At 43.9% G+C, this 17,020-nt stretch overlaps 1 protein-coding gene across 6 annotated transcripts; it reads right to left on the reverse strand.

The window, feature by feature from the left end:
- Positions 1–677: 677 nt before the first annotated feature.
- TNFAIP3 (TNF alpha induced protein 3) lies at positions 678–17,020 on the reverse strand. 6 transcript variants are annotated; one of them, XM_033235328.1, is made up of 9 exons: positions 13,021–13,226; positions 12,434–12,743; positions 8,937–9,127; positions 8,137–8,284; positions 7,806–7,976; positions 6,731–6,911; positions 4,631–5,550; positions 3,724–3,905; positions 678–2,950 (listed from the first exon to the last, which is right to left on the reverse strand). In XM_033235328.1, exons 2-9 carry the CDS (start codon positions 12,726–12,728, stop codon positions 2,666–2,668), a joined length of 2,373 nt encoding a protein of 790 aa, XP_033091219.1. In that variant the 5' UTR covers positions 12,729–12,743; positions 13,021–13,226; the 3' UTR covers positions 678–2,665. The 6 variants fall into 6 exon arrangements, with proteins under 6 accessions (XP_033091219.1, XP_033091222.1, XP_033091221.1 ...); XM_033235331.1 differs by having other exon boundaries at positions 13,040–13,059; XM_033235330.1 differs by lacking the exon at positions 13,021–13,226 and adding an exon at positions 12,844–12,992.

Below are 17,020 nucleotides of genomic sequence, written 5' to 3' on the forward strand. Positions count from 1 at the left end.
TAGTACTTGTCACTTTTTTATTAAAGTTTTCTACTTTAAAAGTTAAAAAGTTAAAAAAAATGATTATAAATATATTTTTAAAGTGTGATTCTAAAATCTGACTGATCATCCGAATCATCTGAGGAGCTTAAAAAAATAGATTCTGGGAGCTGCACAGTCCAGCGGAATCAGTTGTCTGTGAGTCCATTTGTACTGGATGGGAGGTGGGGATGAAGGCTTGCGCATGGAGGAATGTGTTTTTTTTAATTTCCTATTTCTGGCAGCCAGCACAGGCATGCTGCCTCCTCTGCTTTGTCTGATCCAGGAGATCTTACATCAGTCTTCCTTCCTCCCCACCTTCTCTCTTTCTTGTCTTCCCTCCTCCTCCCTGTTGTTTTCTCTTTCTTCACTTTATGAAAGTTTAGGGCAGGAAGCTTAGAAGGACCACAGGGTCCTAGCATCCCTTTCCTCTTCCCATCAGAGGAAAAGTGTCCTCATTGTCAAGCGGGGCCTTGTGCTTGAGGACTGGGCCTGGACCTCATACAGTTATTATTTATGAAAAGCTGCCTTGCTACCATGGATGAGATATGTGTGCATTGCTCAGGTATGCCTCAAAATAAAGCTGCTTAGGAAGCATAGTCTTAATATCCGAGTCTTTCTTTTCCTTTCAGCATTCATCAATGGAAAACATCACAATCTGTTCTTAAATAATTTATTTTTTAATGTTGACTCTTGTGAAAACTTACATTTATTTAGAAATACTTGAAGAAATCCAACAAAGAATAGGTGGTTTTCTATTAGGGACAATTAAATGTGCAAATTTCAAATACTTTTTATAATAAGTATAAATAATTCCATTTTTTCACATTAAGAATGGAGATAATGATCAACACAAAATATTAAGGTATCAACTTTAAGAGAATTAGTTGAAAACACTGAAGTTTATTTGATATCTTTGGAAAGAAATTATAAAGATTTGTCTGGGAAAAAACTTAGGGAGCTCTAAGGGGAAAGCGTGTCTAATAATATGAGTAAAGGCTGTGTAGAGTTATAGATCACATATATTTTCAGGTCATAAGCACAGACCCCCAAAATGACAGCCTTTATCTCAGGGGAAAATGCATTTCCCCTCCTTTTTTTTTTTTTTTTTTTCTAGAGCAAATATGACAGTAACCACAAAGCACACAGAGAAACTGTAAGCTAGCAACAGAAAGAGATTTCCTCATACTCATGGTTACTGGCTTTTGCTGTCCCAATACCAGGGTACCATGGGATGCAAGGGACTTCCCAGCCCCCCAGGACACAGTGTTAACACAGAAAATAAAACCATCACAAAAGGCCATATCTTTCCCTGTGACCATCCCCAATCTCATCCCTGCTCCTTCCCTATCTCATCTCCAAGGAGGTAGGACACTCAGAGGCATTAACAGAACACAGAGGATGGTTTTTTACTACATAGCTGGAGTTTCATAAGGAGAAGCACGAAACTTTGATGAATATATATACCTTGGATGCAATTCCTTCTTTCCCGGGGAGGCAAGCAAAGTGTACCAAAGAGGCCAATTTACCCGCTGTGGTCAGGAACTTGCCCACAACCTGACTCAAAGCAAATTATGTTCTCTCAAGAGGACACTGCAGCGTTTTCCCCAGAGCTGAAGAAATATCTTCACTTAAATAATCTCAAAGTTTGTAATAAAATAAATAAAGTGAGTTACACAAACAGGACTAGAGCTCCCTTTAAAAAGGCAGCTGGTTGAGTTTATGCAAGCAGTGTATATACAAGCTCATGCCCCAACAACAACCAGAAAACAGGTTATTATTATTTAGCCTTCCTATTACACTTTTAGGGCAGCATTTCAATATAATTTAAAAAAAATCCCTCATACATAATGTAAGGGTATACTATACATGTACACACTTTTACTCCTCAGTTCAAGCTAACTTCTTTAGAAGTAAAGACAGTAATAACCCAAAGAGTTACACGTCTTCCCACTAAAATAGTCTTTTAAAAGGTGCATATTGTAAAGAGCAGCTTGTTTTTCTGTCAACGTGAACATGTTCAGTCTCAGCAGCCTCAGAATCACAGTCCATGGATGGTTCTGCATTTCTGCCGAGTCCTCAGGAAAGGACCCGGGCAGGTAGGGAAAAACCATGAACTACAAACACTCTCTGAATACGTCCATTTTCCCTGAGCTTCCTTGAGCTTCTTGCAGAGGGCCTCGCTGCCATGAGGATCTGGCTTCACATCTCTGAGAGATGCTAGGGGAGGGGAGGTGGAATGGCTCTGGCTTCTCCAACCCACCCGACTGCATGTCTTTTCCCTTCTCAGCCAAGATGATGAAGCAGTCCTGATGGGCAGGGTGCAGGCGCCTTGGCCAGTCCCCGCACACCTTCCAAGTCCAAAGAAGTTCCTGGCCTCTTGCTTGGTAGGAGAGGAGGAACCTTGGGCTGAATCTGATATCATCCCTTGCCAGTTACAAGCTTTGCTTTCTAAGGCCACCTGGGCACACTCCCTGGTTACCAAACCTGAGCATCGTGGGCACCACAAAGAGCTTATCTTTCCTCTCCTGCTCAGACACCCTTGAGCCCACTGTTGCAGTGGCAGCTGAGGGTTCAGAGGATAGCACCATGATGACTGACAGCTCGAGGCCCCACTTCTTGCAGGAGGTGACCCGCCTGTTTCCGGTTAGCCATACATCTGCTTGAACTGAAAGCACTCATTGCAGTAGCCGTTGCACTTGGCATTGCCAAAGTGATCACAGGCCGGGGCCCGGCAGCGCTGCTTGGGGGGGTCTTCGGGGGCAGGCTCACCCCGCTGGGCCCCGGGGCCCATCCTCTGCTTGGGATGCTGGCACTCCATGCAGAGCTCCTCGCTGCGGCAGGCCAGGATGTTCTTGCAGGAGGCCTGGGTGCACTTGGGCCTTGAGGTGCTCTGTGTGGTTCGAGGCACATCTCTGCGCTGGCTTGATCTCTGAGTGGAAAGAACAGACAGATCATTAAAAAGTCAGGAAACTATTGCTCACATTTCTTAGGGAGAGCACAATGAAATCTCATTGGATAGTGTGGAGTCTACAAAGCGCTTTACCTGCCTGAGCAAGGGAACAGGAGAGCACTGCAGTCTATGAGTCAGAGCTCTTGAAGGATGTTTCCTTCCAGTCTCAAGGATAGCTGACTTGGCCCCCAGGGAGGCTGAGGAAAACCGTCAAGCCTAAGTTGGCCTGCAAACTTTCCCTGGCTCTCTTCTGTTGGGACCAATAACCACTGTTCTTAGATAGCTTCTCTACCATTATGTGAACAACAGGCAACACACCTGTATCTGTCAAAGCTGGCTTTTCTGATGTACCATTAAGCGGAGGCCCCTGGGAAGCTCTGTCTGTTCGCTCCTTGTGATAAACGATTATTTAAGAAGGGCTGCTTTTTAGATGTCTGTGCTTCTCTTACAAATCAAAGAAGCCTCTGATCACTATCTGGCCTTTTGGAGGCTTGAAGAAGTTTTATGCAATGGCTGTTTCTTTGTTTTTAAATTCGAAAGTATTCTTGGAGCATGAAAATCGGTGACAGCATTTCGGACCTGGGGAGCCACAGTGACATGGACATTCCCCTTCAGGTTCTGAACTAGTCCTTTATCATGAGGGAACAGAACCTGGCAGAGACGAAAGCCTGCTCGTCACTGTCGGAAGCCAACGCTCCAGCAAAAAGTACCGGACACACGGGAGGGAGGGAAAACTCCTCAAAATGTCTCACCAGTTGCTCTTCTGTCCTTTTGGCCTCATGAAATCTCTGATTCTGAGCTTCAATGAAACACTTCTGGCAGTATCCTTCAAACATGGTGCTTCCAAGGGTGCCGCATTCCCTCCCCAGGCACGGAATGGTGTTCTGGAACCTGGAGGCTGTGGGACTGGCTTTCCCTGAGGCAGCGACAAAATCTACACAAGAGTGGATGCTAGTTAGTACCACATAGGGGTCACCCCACAGATACAGAGATGCTGACATTAGAGAAAAAAATGGGTTCCAAATACAGATTAGGCCAGCCTTAAATATATAGAAATATATATATGTACATATTTAAGTATATAAATTCAGCAAAAGAAATAATAACAACACTATTATGGAAACATCTTTGGCTTTACCAATCTCTCATTTTGAACTTGAAGCACTGATTGGTCACAGGAACAGGACAAAGAGCAGGCATTACCTGGTCACCCTTCTTTCAAATGAGAGATTTCCAAAACCACATCTGTTTCCTTACAGTGTCCATGGAGACTTCCTTCTCTCCAGTTACTACTCTTCAGATTTTAAGATTGTTCTAGTATATCTAAGTTGCAAAAGAAATCTAGTTTAAACTTAAGACTGTCTTAGATATGCCAGACCTGAACGGTCTAGTAAAAGCAAATCCCATGAGCTCTGTCTACAGGGCACTCTGGTTTTTGGAATGTGATATTAGGAGCTGCTATAATCACGCAGTGCCTTTTGCCTCCATGGGCAGCTGGCAGGGCCACCGTGGCTGTCCCGTGCACAAGCCAGTAGAAAAGCACGGTAGGTCCTGACCACTCTGCCTGACTGCCCACACGGGATTTTTTCCTTAAAGGTCAGGAACAAAACCTCTTCTGGACAGTAGCTGCTATGTTAGGAAGTCAACCATTTCACTCACGTTTGTTTTCTCTGTACTCGATGAAACACAGTGTGCAAAAGCCCTTGTTTTCTGGAGTCCCAAAATACATGCAGCCAGCTTTTCTGCACTTGCTGGTCCCGGTCCTGTCTCCCGGAGTCCGTGAAGCTTGAGACAGGCAGCCAGCGGGGGCATCGTTTCCAGCTCTGTGGCAAGAATGTGGGGAGGGGCTCCGGACGAGCTGTGAGGGATCTGACTTGGAACGCTGGTGACAGGAGGGAGGGAGGCTGGTGCTGAGGCTGGAGGAGGCCTCTGCTGTAGTCCTTTTGAAGCAAGTACTGCAGATCCCATTAAATGTCCTGGTGACATCCTGGAGGCAGGCTTGGCACTTCCCGGGATCCAAGTGCCTTGTGTGGTCTGCGGTGTGGCTGGCGTGAAGTTGCCGGGCGTTGTGGCAACGTTCACAAAATCCGTTGTGCTGCACATTCAGTGTGAAGGGGCAGCCGGGGCTCCTGCACTTCATGGCAGTGGTCTCACTGAACAGAAAAGGGCTGGGTGCTGTCGGTGGAGCAGAATGAGGCCCCCCAGCGGGCTCCTCGGGATTCCACGCTAAGGGCTCATAGGCTTCTCCCCGAGAGGCCCCGAGCGCCATGCCAGGGAGCCCCTCGGGGCCCGGCTTGGAGTTCAGCTTTGGGAGTTTGTTTTGATTCTTTTGCCGCCTCTCTGAGCACTCATGGCATAAAGGCTGGGTGTTCACAGACATGAAGAAGGGGCAGTTGGGCGTTTCACATTTTACATCCATGAGAGAAAGCTGGGGTAGGGAAGATTCCATGGGATTCTGGGCATGCATCTCTCTCCTCCCCTGCTCGCTGTTTTCCTGCCATTTCTTGTACTCATGCTGAACAAGCTCAAAGTAATCATCTACCAGATTGATTTCTTTTGGTAAGTTAGCTTCATCCAACCTGAAGACCAAAAGGAAAAAATATGTATGAGACTACACAAAATCACACACAAGATTTTACATCATTAGCCTACAGAACAAAGTTTTAGAATGTGGATTATGGCAAGAATTGCAGAACCATTAACTGAAACGCAGGCCTGTGATGAAGAGCTCACACTTCACGTAACATGATCTGACACATTTCCCAACATGTTCTAGAGTCAAGAATGATGTCAGTTAGTTTGCTAAGACTTCCTTATTTTTAAAATCACAGTTTCATTTAATCAATCTTGGTCCATCCAAAAATTATAGATAGTTTTAAAATAAGGGCTAAAAAAAAAATCAGCTGACTCTTTAATTTCTCAGAGATCAAGTTCTGAGTAAAACATCACTCGGGCCATTCGTTTGGGACTAGTCTACTTTATAGTACAAACTACTTTGGAACCTCAGGTTGGGTATTTTGCTATTACTAACTTTAAACTTGTGTCTGGTCTCCACCAGCATTAGCAGCCATGAGTAACTAAGATGCAGACACACTCAAAGGCACTTGTCTATTTACTGTTGACTCTGTAATTTGCTAATCTCCATGTTGAGAGACAGATTCTCTTATGGCCTCCTTGTCATCTCTTGTGCATCTCAAGTGCTCAGAAACAGGCATCTCTTTAACATAAAGCCAAAGTTTAAAGACTGGATACCTGCACAATGGGCATTCCGGGGCTTTCCTCCCATTCCATGTGGCAGAATCATGAGCTGCAACATGAACAATTCTACAGCCCCAGCTATGTCTGATGTGCCTGTTCTTACCAAGAAGCCAAGAGAGAAAGGTTTTTGGTTCCAAGTGTTTTCACTTGCTAGTCTTTTTAATACATACCAGAGTAATTAAAATACAAAAACAAAAAACAACAACTATCCTCGATGTAAATGCACTTTGAAAACCCATAATTCTGCAATTCTGACTTTTGGGATCCAGATATCTAGGAAACTCATTATGGATAAATGACTTATTTCGATTTGAAACCCAAGTTAGTGCGGCCTTACAGAATCCTCTCTAACCATGCACAAGGCTCTGAATTTGTTTCCCACTGGCAGAAACTGGCCACAAATCGCTCTACTGTTGAGCTTCAGGGTGGCAGCAACTCAGGTGGCCGAGGTTAAAGACGGTTACAGATGACACAGGAGAGAGCTGAACATAAACTGCTTACTTTGCCGCATTGATGAGATGAGTTGTGCCATGGTCCCAGCCTTGGACAGGGATTTCTATCACCATTAAGTACTCTTTTAAGAGCTTCTCCTTCATCTCATTTTCAGGATCTGTCAAAAAGTGAACTTTTAAGTCTTCAAATCTTCCTCGGTCTCTGTTAACAAGTGGAACAGCTCGGATTTCTGAGGGAAAAAAAATAACACATAAGTAAAATCGTATTCTACTAAACAAGGCCATAGGTAAGTAGATCTCATTTTGAAAGTGTGTAAAATATATAATTTACAGAATAGAAAACTATTCTCAGCCACAGTTAAACCCAAAAGGGAAAACAAAATGTGCTACAATCTAATATAAAAATGCACTGTTTCCAGGAAACTCACAGAATATTAACCAGCCTGGAGGGGGTGGATCTTATTGGTTGAAGTCCCAGGCTTTAGAATCAAACTCACCTGAGTTTGAATCCTGGCTTTTGTCAAGTTGTGTGGCATTAGGCAGGTTAGTTGACCTCTCTAAGCTTTAACTGTCTAATCTGTAAAATAAGGCTACCAAGGCCTACATGTCACAAGAATGCTAAGAGGATAAAAATGCAATAAAATAATATATCCAAAGCACAGTGCTTATTCTACATGAAGCTATTAAAATAACAGCTAACAGGCCAGGCACAGTGGCTCATGCCTATAACTTTGAGAGGCCAAAGCGGTAGACTGCTTGACCCCAAGGGGTTGAGGCTGCAATGAGCCATAATTGTGCCACTGCACTCCAGCCTGGACAACGGAGGGAAACCCTGTTTCAAAAAGAAATAAAAAAGCTAACCTGACAGGCATTTACTTGCTCCATAACAGGCACTGTGTGCCTTAATTTATCATGTATAAAAGTGCTTTCCAAGTCATATTCAAAAAGATATGAGGGTATTATGAGTTACTGCTATTGCATTACTCTTACTAACCAAGCAAGTCACAGAACAATATATTTAAATAAAAATAATATACTTAAATAAGATTGTTTCAATAAGAAGCAAAAAAACCCCTGATGTTTCAGTGTCTAGTTACAAATCTGAATTAATGCAGTTTTCTCACCAGGCCCACTGTCCTTCAGGGTCACCAAGGGTACAAAATGATGGCTGTCATAGCCGAGAACAATGGGGTATCTGTAGCATTCCTGGGCAGGCCAGTGGAGAGGCAAGTAAATTCCACCCACTTTCAAAGGGGCGAAATTGGAACCTGATTCCAAACTTCTTAGCATTTTGTCTGTTCAAAGAAAGAGAAAGAAAAATGAGGCCCTTAGGTGACTTTCATCAAATTCCATTTCACTCTGTTACCTGAACTTTGGCAGTGTGGTTTTCTCGACGAGCCAAGCCATAAAGCTGAAAGCATTTAAGTACAGATATGTGATCTATAGGCATCTCACCTGAAATGACAATGATTGGCCTTCTGAGGATGTTGCAAAGGACAAATATGTGTATTTCTTCCAGTGAGTTGTACTGAAGTCCACTTCGGGCCATGGGTGTGTCTGTGGAAGCCATTTTGATAAGGTTGTCCCATTCATCATTCCAGTTCTAAGGGGAGGGGGTGAAAGAAAAAAAAAAAAAAGCTTGAATGTACCCTGTACTAAAAAGTCATTCTGACATCACTCTACAATTATTCATTTATATAACTCAGCTTATTTTTCTCCTTTCATGAAACCATCATTCAAATGATCACCCTTTTCTCCCCATTTCCGTTTTCTTCCTTTACTTTTTTCCACTACAAGGCAAACTCAAAAGTTGGGGAGGACGGGGACAGCACCTGCTTTAAAAAAAAATCCCTGATGAGGTATCACGTTGCAGCCCGTTATCCAAATGTTCACAAAAATTCCAAACTTTTGACTGAGGATGGTGAGGCACGTGTCTTAATCTTATTGGCTGGCTCAACAAAGCTAAGGGCAATCAAACTGAAAAACAACAAAACACCAGTGGAAAAGGCCATGATCAAAAGACTTGCTGCTACAGGGAACAGATTCACAGCTGGGAATCTGCTAACCAAAAACAGGGCAAAAGCCTTGGGTGAGTCCCACTGGAGGTTTCTGGTGTTTTCCATTGAGTATGCTTCGCTTAGACAAATTCATGTGACCTAGTCCATCAGATGCTACCAGAGGGCAGGGACTCGTCCAGGGGTACCCTATGCCCACCATGGAGCTCTGTCAGTAGATAATTAGGGGGAAAAACATACCCGAGTATCATAGCAAAGCCCCGTTTCAACAAATTCCTGAGATTTGAGAGACTCCAGTTGCCAGCGGAATTTAAAGTTGCGTGTGTCTGTTTCCTTGAGCGCGCTGAACAGCGCCTTCCTCAGTACCAGGTCTGTGTCCTGAACGCCCCACATGTACTGAGAAGTGGCATGCATGAGGCAATTGCCATCACCTGAGGACAGAAAGGAAAAGAGAAGGAGTCAAGTTATCTGCATGGAAGGCCCAGCAAAGGTTTTCAGAATAAACCAGCCCTACTGCTATTCTAGTGGACTGAATGGTTTAATTTGGTTTAATTTCCTAGTCAAGGGCAAACTGATATTTCATAAGATGATGACAGCTTTAAGGAAAAAACAGTTCTTTTTATTCTTCTTTTTAATGAATGACACCAACTGCAAAGGAGCCAGGGGACCTTGGTTCTAGCTTACCTCTGCTCCTACCTAGTTCGGGTGACCTGGGGGAAATTCCTCGAGCTCTCTGGGCATTTTTCCTCTTTGTGAAATGAGGGCAGTTGAGTGACGGTCTCTAAAGCCCCATTCCTTCCTACCACCCCTGATCTGCCGGGGAAGGCACTGGCGTTGCTGCTCTCTAATTCTAAGGAAGCGCACACAAGGCAACATGCACAAACCAGGAAGCAGGCATGGCTTGCTAGACAGGGATAGTCTGGCTGTGACTCAATGGCAAATGACTTGACCATTCCACGTTAGCCTTTGGGCCCTGGGAGTTTCCTCTCCTGGTGTGTAAAGTGGTGTTGACAACACTGAATTACCTATGGCCTGTTAATCCGGCTCTCAAAAATGCCTTATGCAAACCTGCTTGTTAGTAACTGTAAAGTACAAAAGTTAAAAAGCACCTGGGTGTCTAAATTTGAAAATAATTCAGTGTTTAGGGCTGACATTTTGAGAAAAAAACAAAAAACAAAAAAACAAGTTTAATTGTATGCCATTAATTTGTGACATTTCCAGTTTAAAACTCACAATTCAATGGGCTGCATTTTTTTTCAGCCCCCAAACAATAAATATTTTGGGGGAATGTTTAAAACAAAAAACGTTAACTCCTTAATCTCCTTTGGCACGTGCAAAATAATTTTTATAAAGAAAAGTTAAACTGTTTCTTATATTACTCTATAAGTAGGGTAATAAAGTTATTTGAAATTTTATCAAATTGTAATGATAGTCAAACTGTAAAGAAACCAAAAAACCCTCAAATATATATCCACAGCCAGTATTCCTTCAATTTATACATTTAGAAAAACTAGCTAAGTATTCAAACAAATGAACAAAAAAGATCACCCAAGGCTTGTGTCTTGGCAGACGTGTAGCAATGATTGCATTCTGTTGAAATTTCCCCTTTGCAAAATCTAGAGCAAAGATAAGGCTTTTTTTCTTCTTGTGCTTACTTTCAGTTCTTTATTGAGATGCACCAGTATAAAATTCCCTAAGTAACATCTGGAATTCCCCAGTGCTAAGTTATTTGACTAGCAATTGAGCAACAGCTATTGTACTTTTTGTTCTGGTGTGTAGACATTTAAACTGCGAAGTGCACCCTGGACTTTCCAAGTGGGTGTGGTCAGGGTGAGCTGGAATAGGGCTACTCATTATACAAGTGAAATCGCTGCAGCCAATAGACGCTGGAATTTTTCACATGAAGTTTCAATTTTATGCCACCTACTCCCTTCCTCATTCACCACAGTCTCATATCCTCAAATGCAAACTTGTGAATCACCCCCTCCCCAAACAGATATTGCCTTTGAAGAACCCTCCTATCAAGGGAAGGATTAATTTTTTTTAAAAGGTGCTAATCAAAATCAAATTTAAAAAGTCATTTGTTTTCTTCCCTCCCTAAATATCTTTTCTTCCTTTTTTAGAATCTTAAGGAGTTTTCTTGAAAGTGAAGAAACAAAAGGATTCTGAGTCTAAAAATGATTTCCCAGAAAATGTTACGCAAATACACCTGCTTTTGTAGTTTTATTTCTAGTGTGGCTCCTTGTTGATTTAAATGACATGTTTGCAAAGTAAGTGTTTCCTATTTATATTCCTTTTTTTTCCCTAGTGGAAATAGAGCATTTCCTTTCTTAAGGAAATAAAGCAAAAAATCAGTTAATTCTCTTAATAAGGTTTTCCCCTTTCTACCACATTTTTAATTCAGCAGAATCTTTGTTTCTAACTCCCCCAGAGTTGACTCCATCTCTTTTTGGTAACAAATGCGAGAGGATTAAAACCACAAATTGTCAGGCACATAAACCCTGTGATGATGACTTCACATAATTACCTACTTCTATGTATCACTTAATTTAATGCCAAGAACAATGCAAACAGTAGCTATCCCCAGTTTTCTTTCTATGTATGTTTCTAAGAATCAGTGTTTCATAAATCTAGGCAAGATGTTGGGGTAATGTACAAGAGCCCCCAGGATCAGAATTTAAAATCCCATGTCCACCAATCACTCTAAGTTACCCAAGTCAAAAAAAGCCAAAGTTAATGTACCAATGAAGTTAATTAAGTTAGTGTTCTTATCGTAATCATTGTCAACAAGGATTTTCTTCCCTTGGACATATTATTTCTATTAGGATGGTTTGGGACTGTCACAGATATAAGGACCTGAGATTCCTGCTCTTATGTAGACTATGAGCATTTAATTGATCTTGTACAGTCTACTTGCTTATTGTCATAATTATCCACACCCATAGAGTAGAATTTTGTGCCTGCATGGAACAGTATGCTCTGACATTCCTGTTGATGCACATATTCTTACCCAAGGGAAATGATTAAAAAACAAAACAGTAAAGCTTGGAATAGGAAATAGCTACTAGTGGTAAAGGCCATTGGCAGAACAGCACAGACAGGAAGGAATTCAGTGACTAAGAGCCCCTAAAAATAATGAAGGTGAAGTCTAAAATTCATGCTAAAAATTTCAGCTGTCTATTTCACCTTGCAGGGCATGGGCAATAGAACCTAGGTCAGAGAGGAGGAAGAGACAAAAGAAGTTCTTCATGTCTCCAACAGCCATTCACTGGTTAACCCATAAAATGCTACCAATTCAAGAAGTGTAAGAACATCACAAGCATTTTCTAATGACAATGGGAAACAAATGTACTACCAGTTTTCACACCATGCTTTCCTTTTGAACTTAAAGGCTTTTAACATTTCCATTACGGGCCAGTGAAGGGTGTTTTACAGATGATTAAACATTTGCAAGAATGAGAAACAAATCGCCTAATTGGGGTATGGTGTTTACAAATGCATTCTCCAAGCCTCAATGTGCTCTGCAATATACGCAATCAGAACATATCCTTAATAAATAGATTCACAAAACAAGTCTGCTATTATCACATGCCCCGAATAGAGATTCTATACTAAGGTCTCAATACTAAATCTCAAGACTGATTTGAGCTCGGGCTTGTGCTATTAAAGCTTGAATGGGGACCCAGCAGGCGGGAGCTATCACCCAGGCAAAAGAAGCACAACAGATCAAGTCTTACCGTTCGTTTTCAGCGCCACAAGCTTCCTGACTTCTCGACACCAGTTGAGTTTCTTCTGGCTTTCCAGGGAAGCCTGGATATTTTTGTCGATGAGGGCTTTGTGGATGATCTCCCGAAACTGAGGACAAAACTGGCAAGTTCTGAACATTTCCAGTGTGTATCGGTGCATGGTTTTAAAATGATGAATGATCCCATTAGTAGGTTTAAAAACATCTTCTGGAGTTCTCTCCCGTATCTTCACAGCTTTCCGCATATTGCTCAAATACAAAGCCTGAGGAAGGACTTGTTCAGCCATTGTGCTCTCCAACACCTGAAAAGGAAAGGAAAAAAAGCCATTCCATTAGCCTAACTTTAATACGACTCCTATATAGCTGCCTGCAGGAAACCCCGGTGTTTGATCTTGTCATTACCCTGATCTGTAGGCAAAAGATCTTAGCACCTCTACTCCTGGGATACTAGCTGGCCCCAGAGATTAACTCACACTGGACTGTTTTAAGTTACATCACTTTAAAAGATTAGCCTAAACAGGAGAAGGAAGGCAGAGAGTGGGTACTGAGGAGGAGGGGAATAACCCGTGTTTTCAGTAACTTTTGTCAGGGAGCCAACCCTGTCTGTCAGCAACAGGTACTGCTCCTCAAAACCAACTTAAGCTCCCATTTCATTCTGAGGCCACGCTGAACAGTGCTGGATTTGGGGAGTACCGGATGCCAGTTAAAGGCTCAACGTAGCCCTGACAAGTCTGTAGATCCTCCCCTCAGACCACCACCAGGCAATCCTACTCTTGGGCCAAATCTTGAGTTGTCACTCCCTCCCTATGCTGGAAGGACAGTAAAATACTTTATGAAAAATCTTGCAATTTTATGCTGTCACTTAGGCTGCTGGCTGGTGTTTCCTCTTTATCCCCAAAGAAAAGTATTTATAAAGTGTTTATTCATAAAGTTTATTTTAATGTTTATAAAGAGTTAAAACCAAATGTTTTCTAATCAATAAAAAAGCCCATTTCCACCAAGATACTTCGCAATTTTAAGAGCAGTCAGCATTCCTTCAGAACCTTCCAATCGGACTTCATATCAGAATAAGAAACAGACTAACAATAGGCTAGGCATGGTGGCTCACGCCTTTAATCCTGGCACTTTGGGAGGTCGAGGTGGGAGGATCACTTGAGCTCACGAGTTTGAGATTAGGCTGGGCAACATAGTGAGACCTAGCTCTCTACGAAAACAAAAAATGAAAAACCACAAAATAATAATAGAACAATAAATTCTATACTTCTAAGAACAGATATTGGAGCTCAATCATTTTAACTCAACTGCCAATGAAATGTTATCATCACCCTCCAGGTACCAACACTGGGGCATGTCTGCCTGGCTTTTCACCCTGAAATCTTTAAGCATAATCAACTAGTAGAAGGAATGAAAGTCTAGAAGGAGACAAGGAAAGAAGTTTCCACCAGGAGGCCACTCTGGCAAATGAAGGAGGAAAGGCGGCAAAGACCAGCATCTACAACCCATGCCAACAGTGCAGAATGATGCAAATTAACATGATGTGGGATCTCTCCAGTATGGAACAGTGTAAAAAGCCAGCTCTGATTCACTAGCCCTTAGTAGGGTGTCTGGCCACACTTCCTAATTTCCAAGAAGATGAAGAAGTTTTCAGAGCACAAAGACATTCCCTAGGAAATTTCGCAGTGATTGTTAATTCCATTCCTGCAGCATCCTATTTGCCAGGGCAACTCTCCAGTTAATAAAAATGTTAAACCTATGGAAGAGGGAGGAGAAGAAATCTAGATTTTAGGGTAGTTACTCCTGCGTGGGTCTAGACTCTCTTAACACCATTGATAAGGTGGTCTAAATTCTTGTGGCCCACTCCAAGGGGAGAGGTTGGACTAGATGACCCATGCTTTCTCCTGAGGAGTTTTCTGGTGATAGTTTTAGATTGGGATTCTTAATCTGATTGCTGGGAAAGGCATAGTGGGAGTCATTCTCTGGATCAGATGGTGCTCTCTTTTGATGTCAGACGTCCTCTACAGGTGGAATTGGGCAAAACTATAGCAGGACAAAAATAACGCATACACCTTTCCTTTGTGGCACAGCAAAAGTCTCTCTCACGATATCATCCATTCATCCATCCATCCATCCACCCACCCATCCACCCAACAAGCACTACCTGACCACTACTGAAGGCCAATCACCATGCTTGATGATAGGACTAAAAGTCAAAGATGACCTTATTCCCTTCCTTGAAATCACACTACCAACTTAGTCTGCAGCTAAGGCAATGGAGTTACAGGTACTGCTCAGATCCCACAGCCATTCAGGGGCAAAGTTTTGCCTAGGAGCCAGGTCTTTCAATACCTGCCCCTTGCAATCCCACAATACCAAACCTATGGCTACAGTGCCTGCCACAATCAGATGGAAAGAGATGGGCAATAGGAAGATTTTAAACAAATGAGGTGTTATCTCTTTTTGCTTGTCTGACCCTTTTTTCTCTTCTGAATCTAAAGATTTTTCGCCAAAGATCTAAAATAGTGAGAGCTATAAACCATAGGGAAGACATGCAAATGTCAATATTGGATACCCCAGTGTGATCTCATTGGTAGGTTTAGCCTTGCACAGTCTGTAAAATTGCCTCCTTAGAAATCAAAACCCACTGTCCAAGTTTCCAGTTCTTGGACCTCTCTACACTTAAGATTAAAGAATAAATGTTTCAGATATATTATAAAGTGGCAAACAATGCAATATTACCCTTAACTATTTTTTTTTTTCTTAACATTTGTTACCTCACTGTCTTATTTAAAGGTAATTTCTCAACTTTTGTCACTAGGATCCTACAGAACTTCTCCATTGCTCAAACTCTTCTCCCCCTTGTTTTATTTTTCCACTCTGGGCAGATATTTTTGTCTGCGTTGTGGAAATTGATGAATTATTTATCAACAAATACCTCATCCAAATTTGGGGATGTGCCTCTCCAAAAAATCAAAAATAGTACTAAGAATTGAAAAAAAAAAAACAAAAAATCAAAGCAGCACCTTAAACAATGAGAATGAGGCATTCATTGGCTGCTCAATAATCCAGTACATTAAGGTTGCGGGTCCAGAAGTCCCTTTAATTAACAATGGTTCCGCCAAAATGCTGCCCTGAGACACTTGACCAGACTGGCTTTCCAAGGCAAGAAGATCTGAGAAGAGGAGAACTGAAAACAAAGCGGGTTCAAAAAGAGTTAAGCTCCTTCCTTACTTAATGCCACTGCTTTCCTGAGAGGCCAGGTGGCAGGATGTGGGACGACACCGGCTGACAAAGACAGTCTAACCCTGGGGTAGGGGCTGGAGCAGGCGCCAGCGACCCACGTCTACATGCATACTTCTCTTTCACCGCTGCAGCTGGAAACGCTGGACCCCGCGCCAGGACCCCAGCCCCATGCACGGACCCCTCAGGGTCTGGGAAGCTGTCTCTGGAACTGAAGCCCCTCACCTCCGCCGGGCTGGCGGCCACTGCAGTACCCTACTCCCCGTCGGGCTGGACCCGCACAATTTGGGAAAAAGCCGCAGCGCTTGTGCAAGGTCTACGTGGCCATGAGCATGCAACGCTTGGCTCTCAAAAAGATACGAAAGGAGCAAAGCATCAACGGCCACCCGATCAGAGGGCCCGAAGGGCGCCTCTTCACCAGTCAGCTGCTGCTTAAGTTCCGTGCATTATCCGAAAGGAACAGCTGGCTGGAGGTATCCAGGGCTGTCACTCCAACCTCTGGAGCGATGACCTCAACTCCCAGCACTTCAAAACCCAGACAGAAACAAACATCCAACAAACTCCCACTCCAGGAGCGCTGCAAAACCAACGCCAGGTAGACGGTGCCAGCCCGGGGGTCGCTGCCCAACATGCACCCGCAGCCCTCGGCTGCGGTGATCCCGAGGCAGACGGCACTGGGAGGCGCAGTGGTTACCTCTCCGGGCCCCGCGATCCTTTCGCAAAGTCCCAAGTACGGGTCAAGGCAGCAGCGCCCAGCAGGCGGAGGTCCGGGCCGGGACCGGGCGGAGGCGACGCTCCATGGACGCCCGGGGTCGGGCTCGCTCGCTGGCAGGGTCGGCCGGGGGTGTGATCTCTTTTGGCGGCTGCTATCGCCGCTCCGCCCCCGCGGGCTCCAAGCTCGCTTGGCCCGCCACGAAGACTGCAGACTGCGCAGTCTGCGTTTCCCCGTTTCAGTTGTATGCGGGTTGTAGGCCCGGGGATTTCCACGGTACTTTCCAAAGTCACGTGACTCTCTGGGTAGGGCTGCGAATTGCGTCCCGCCGGCCGCCAGAGGGCGCAGGGGGCGAGGGGCGCTCGCGTTCTCCGCCCGCCCGGGCCTCTGGGCCCCGCCCCGCCCCCTTTCCCGGCCCCGCCCCGCTGCCCCGTCCCGCCCCGTCCCGGGAGAAACTCCCTCGCCCCGCCCCGGGGTGTCCCCGCGTGAGTCACCTGGGCATTTCGGAAGCTGGGGTCACGTCACATCCATGTGGAAATCGCGGTGATGGGAACTGGAAATGAAATAGGTTCTTTTTCGCAGTTGTTTTTCTGCAGAAAATCATCAACTGTGGAGAAGAAGAAGGGAAAT

The sequence above is a fragment of the Trachypithecus francoisi genome, unplaced genomic scaffold (assembly GCF_009764315.1).
Source record: "Trachypithecus francoisi isolate TF-2019V2 unplaced genomic scaffold, Tfra_2.0 Lachesis_group15, whole genome shotgun sequence".
Taxonomy (NCBI): domain Eukaryota; kingdom Metazoa; phylum Chordata; class Mammalia; order Primates; family Cercopithecidae; genus Trachypithecus; species Trachypithecus francoisi.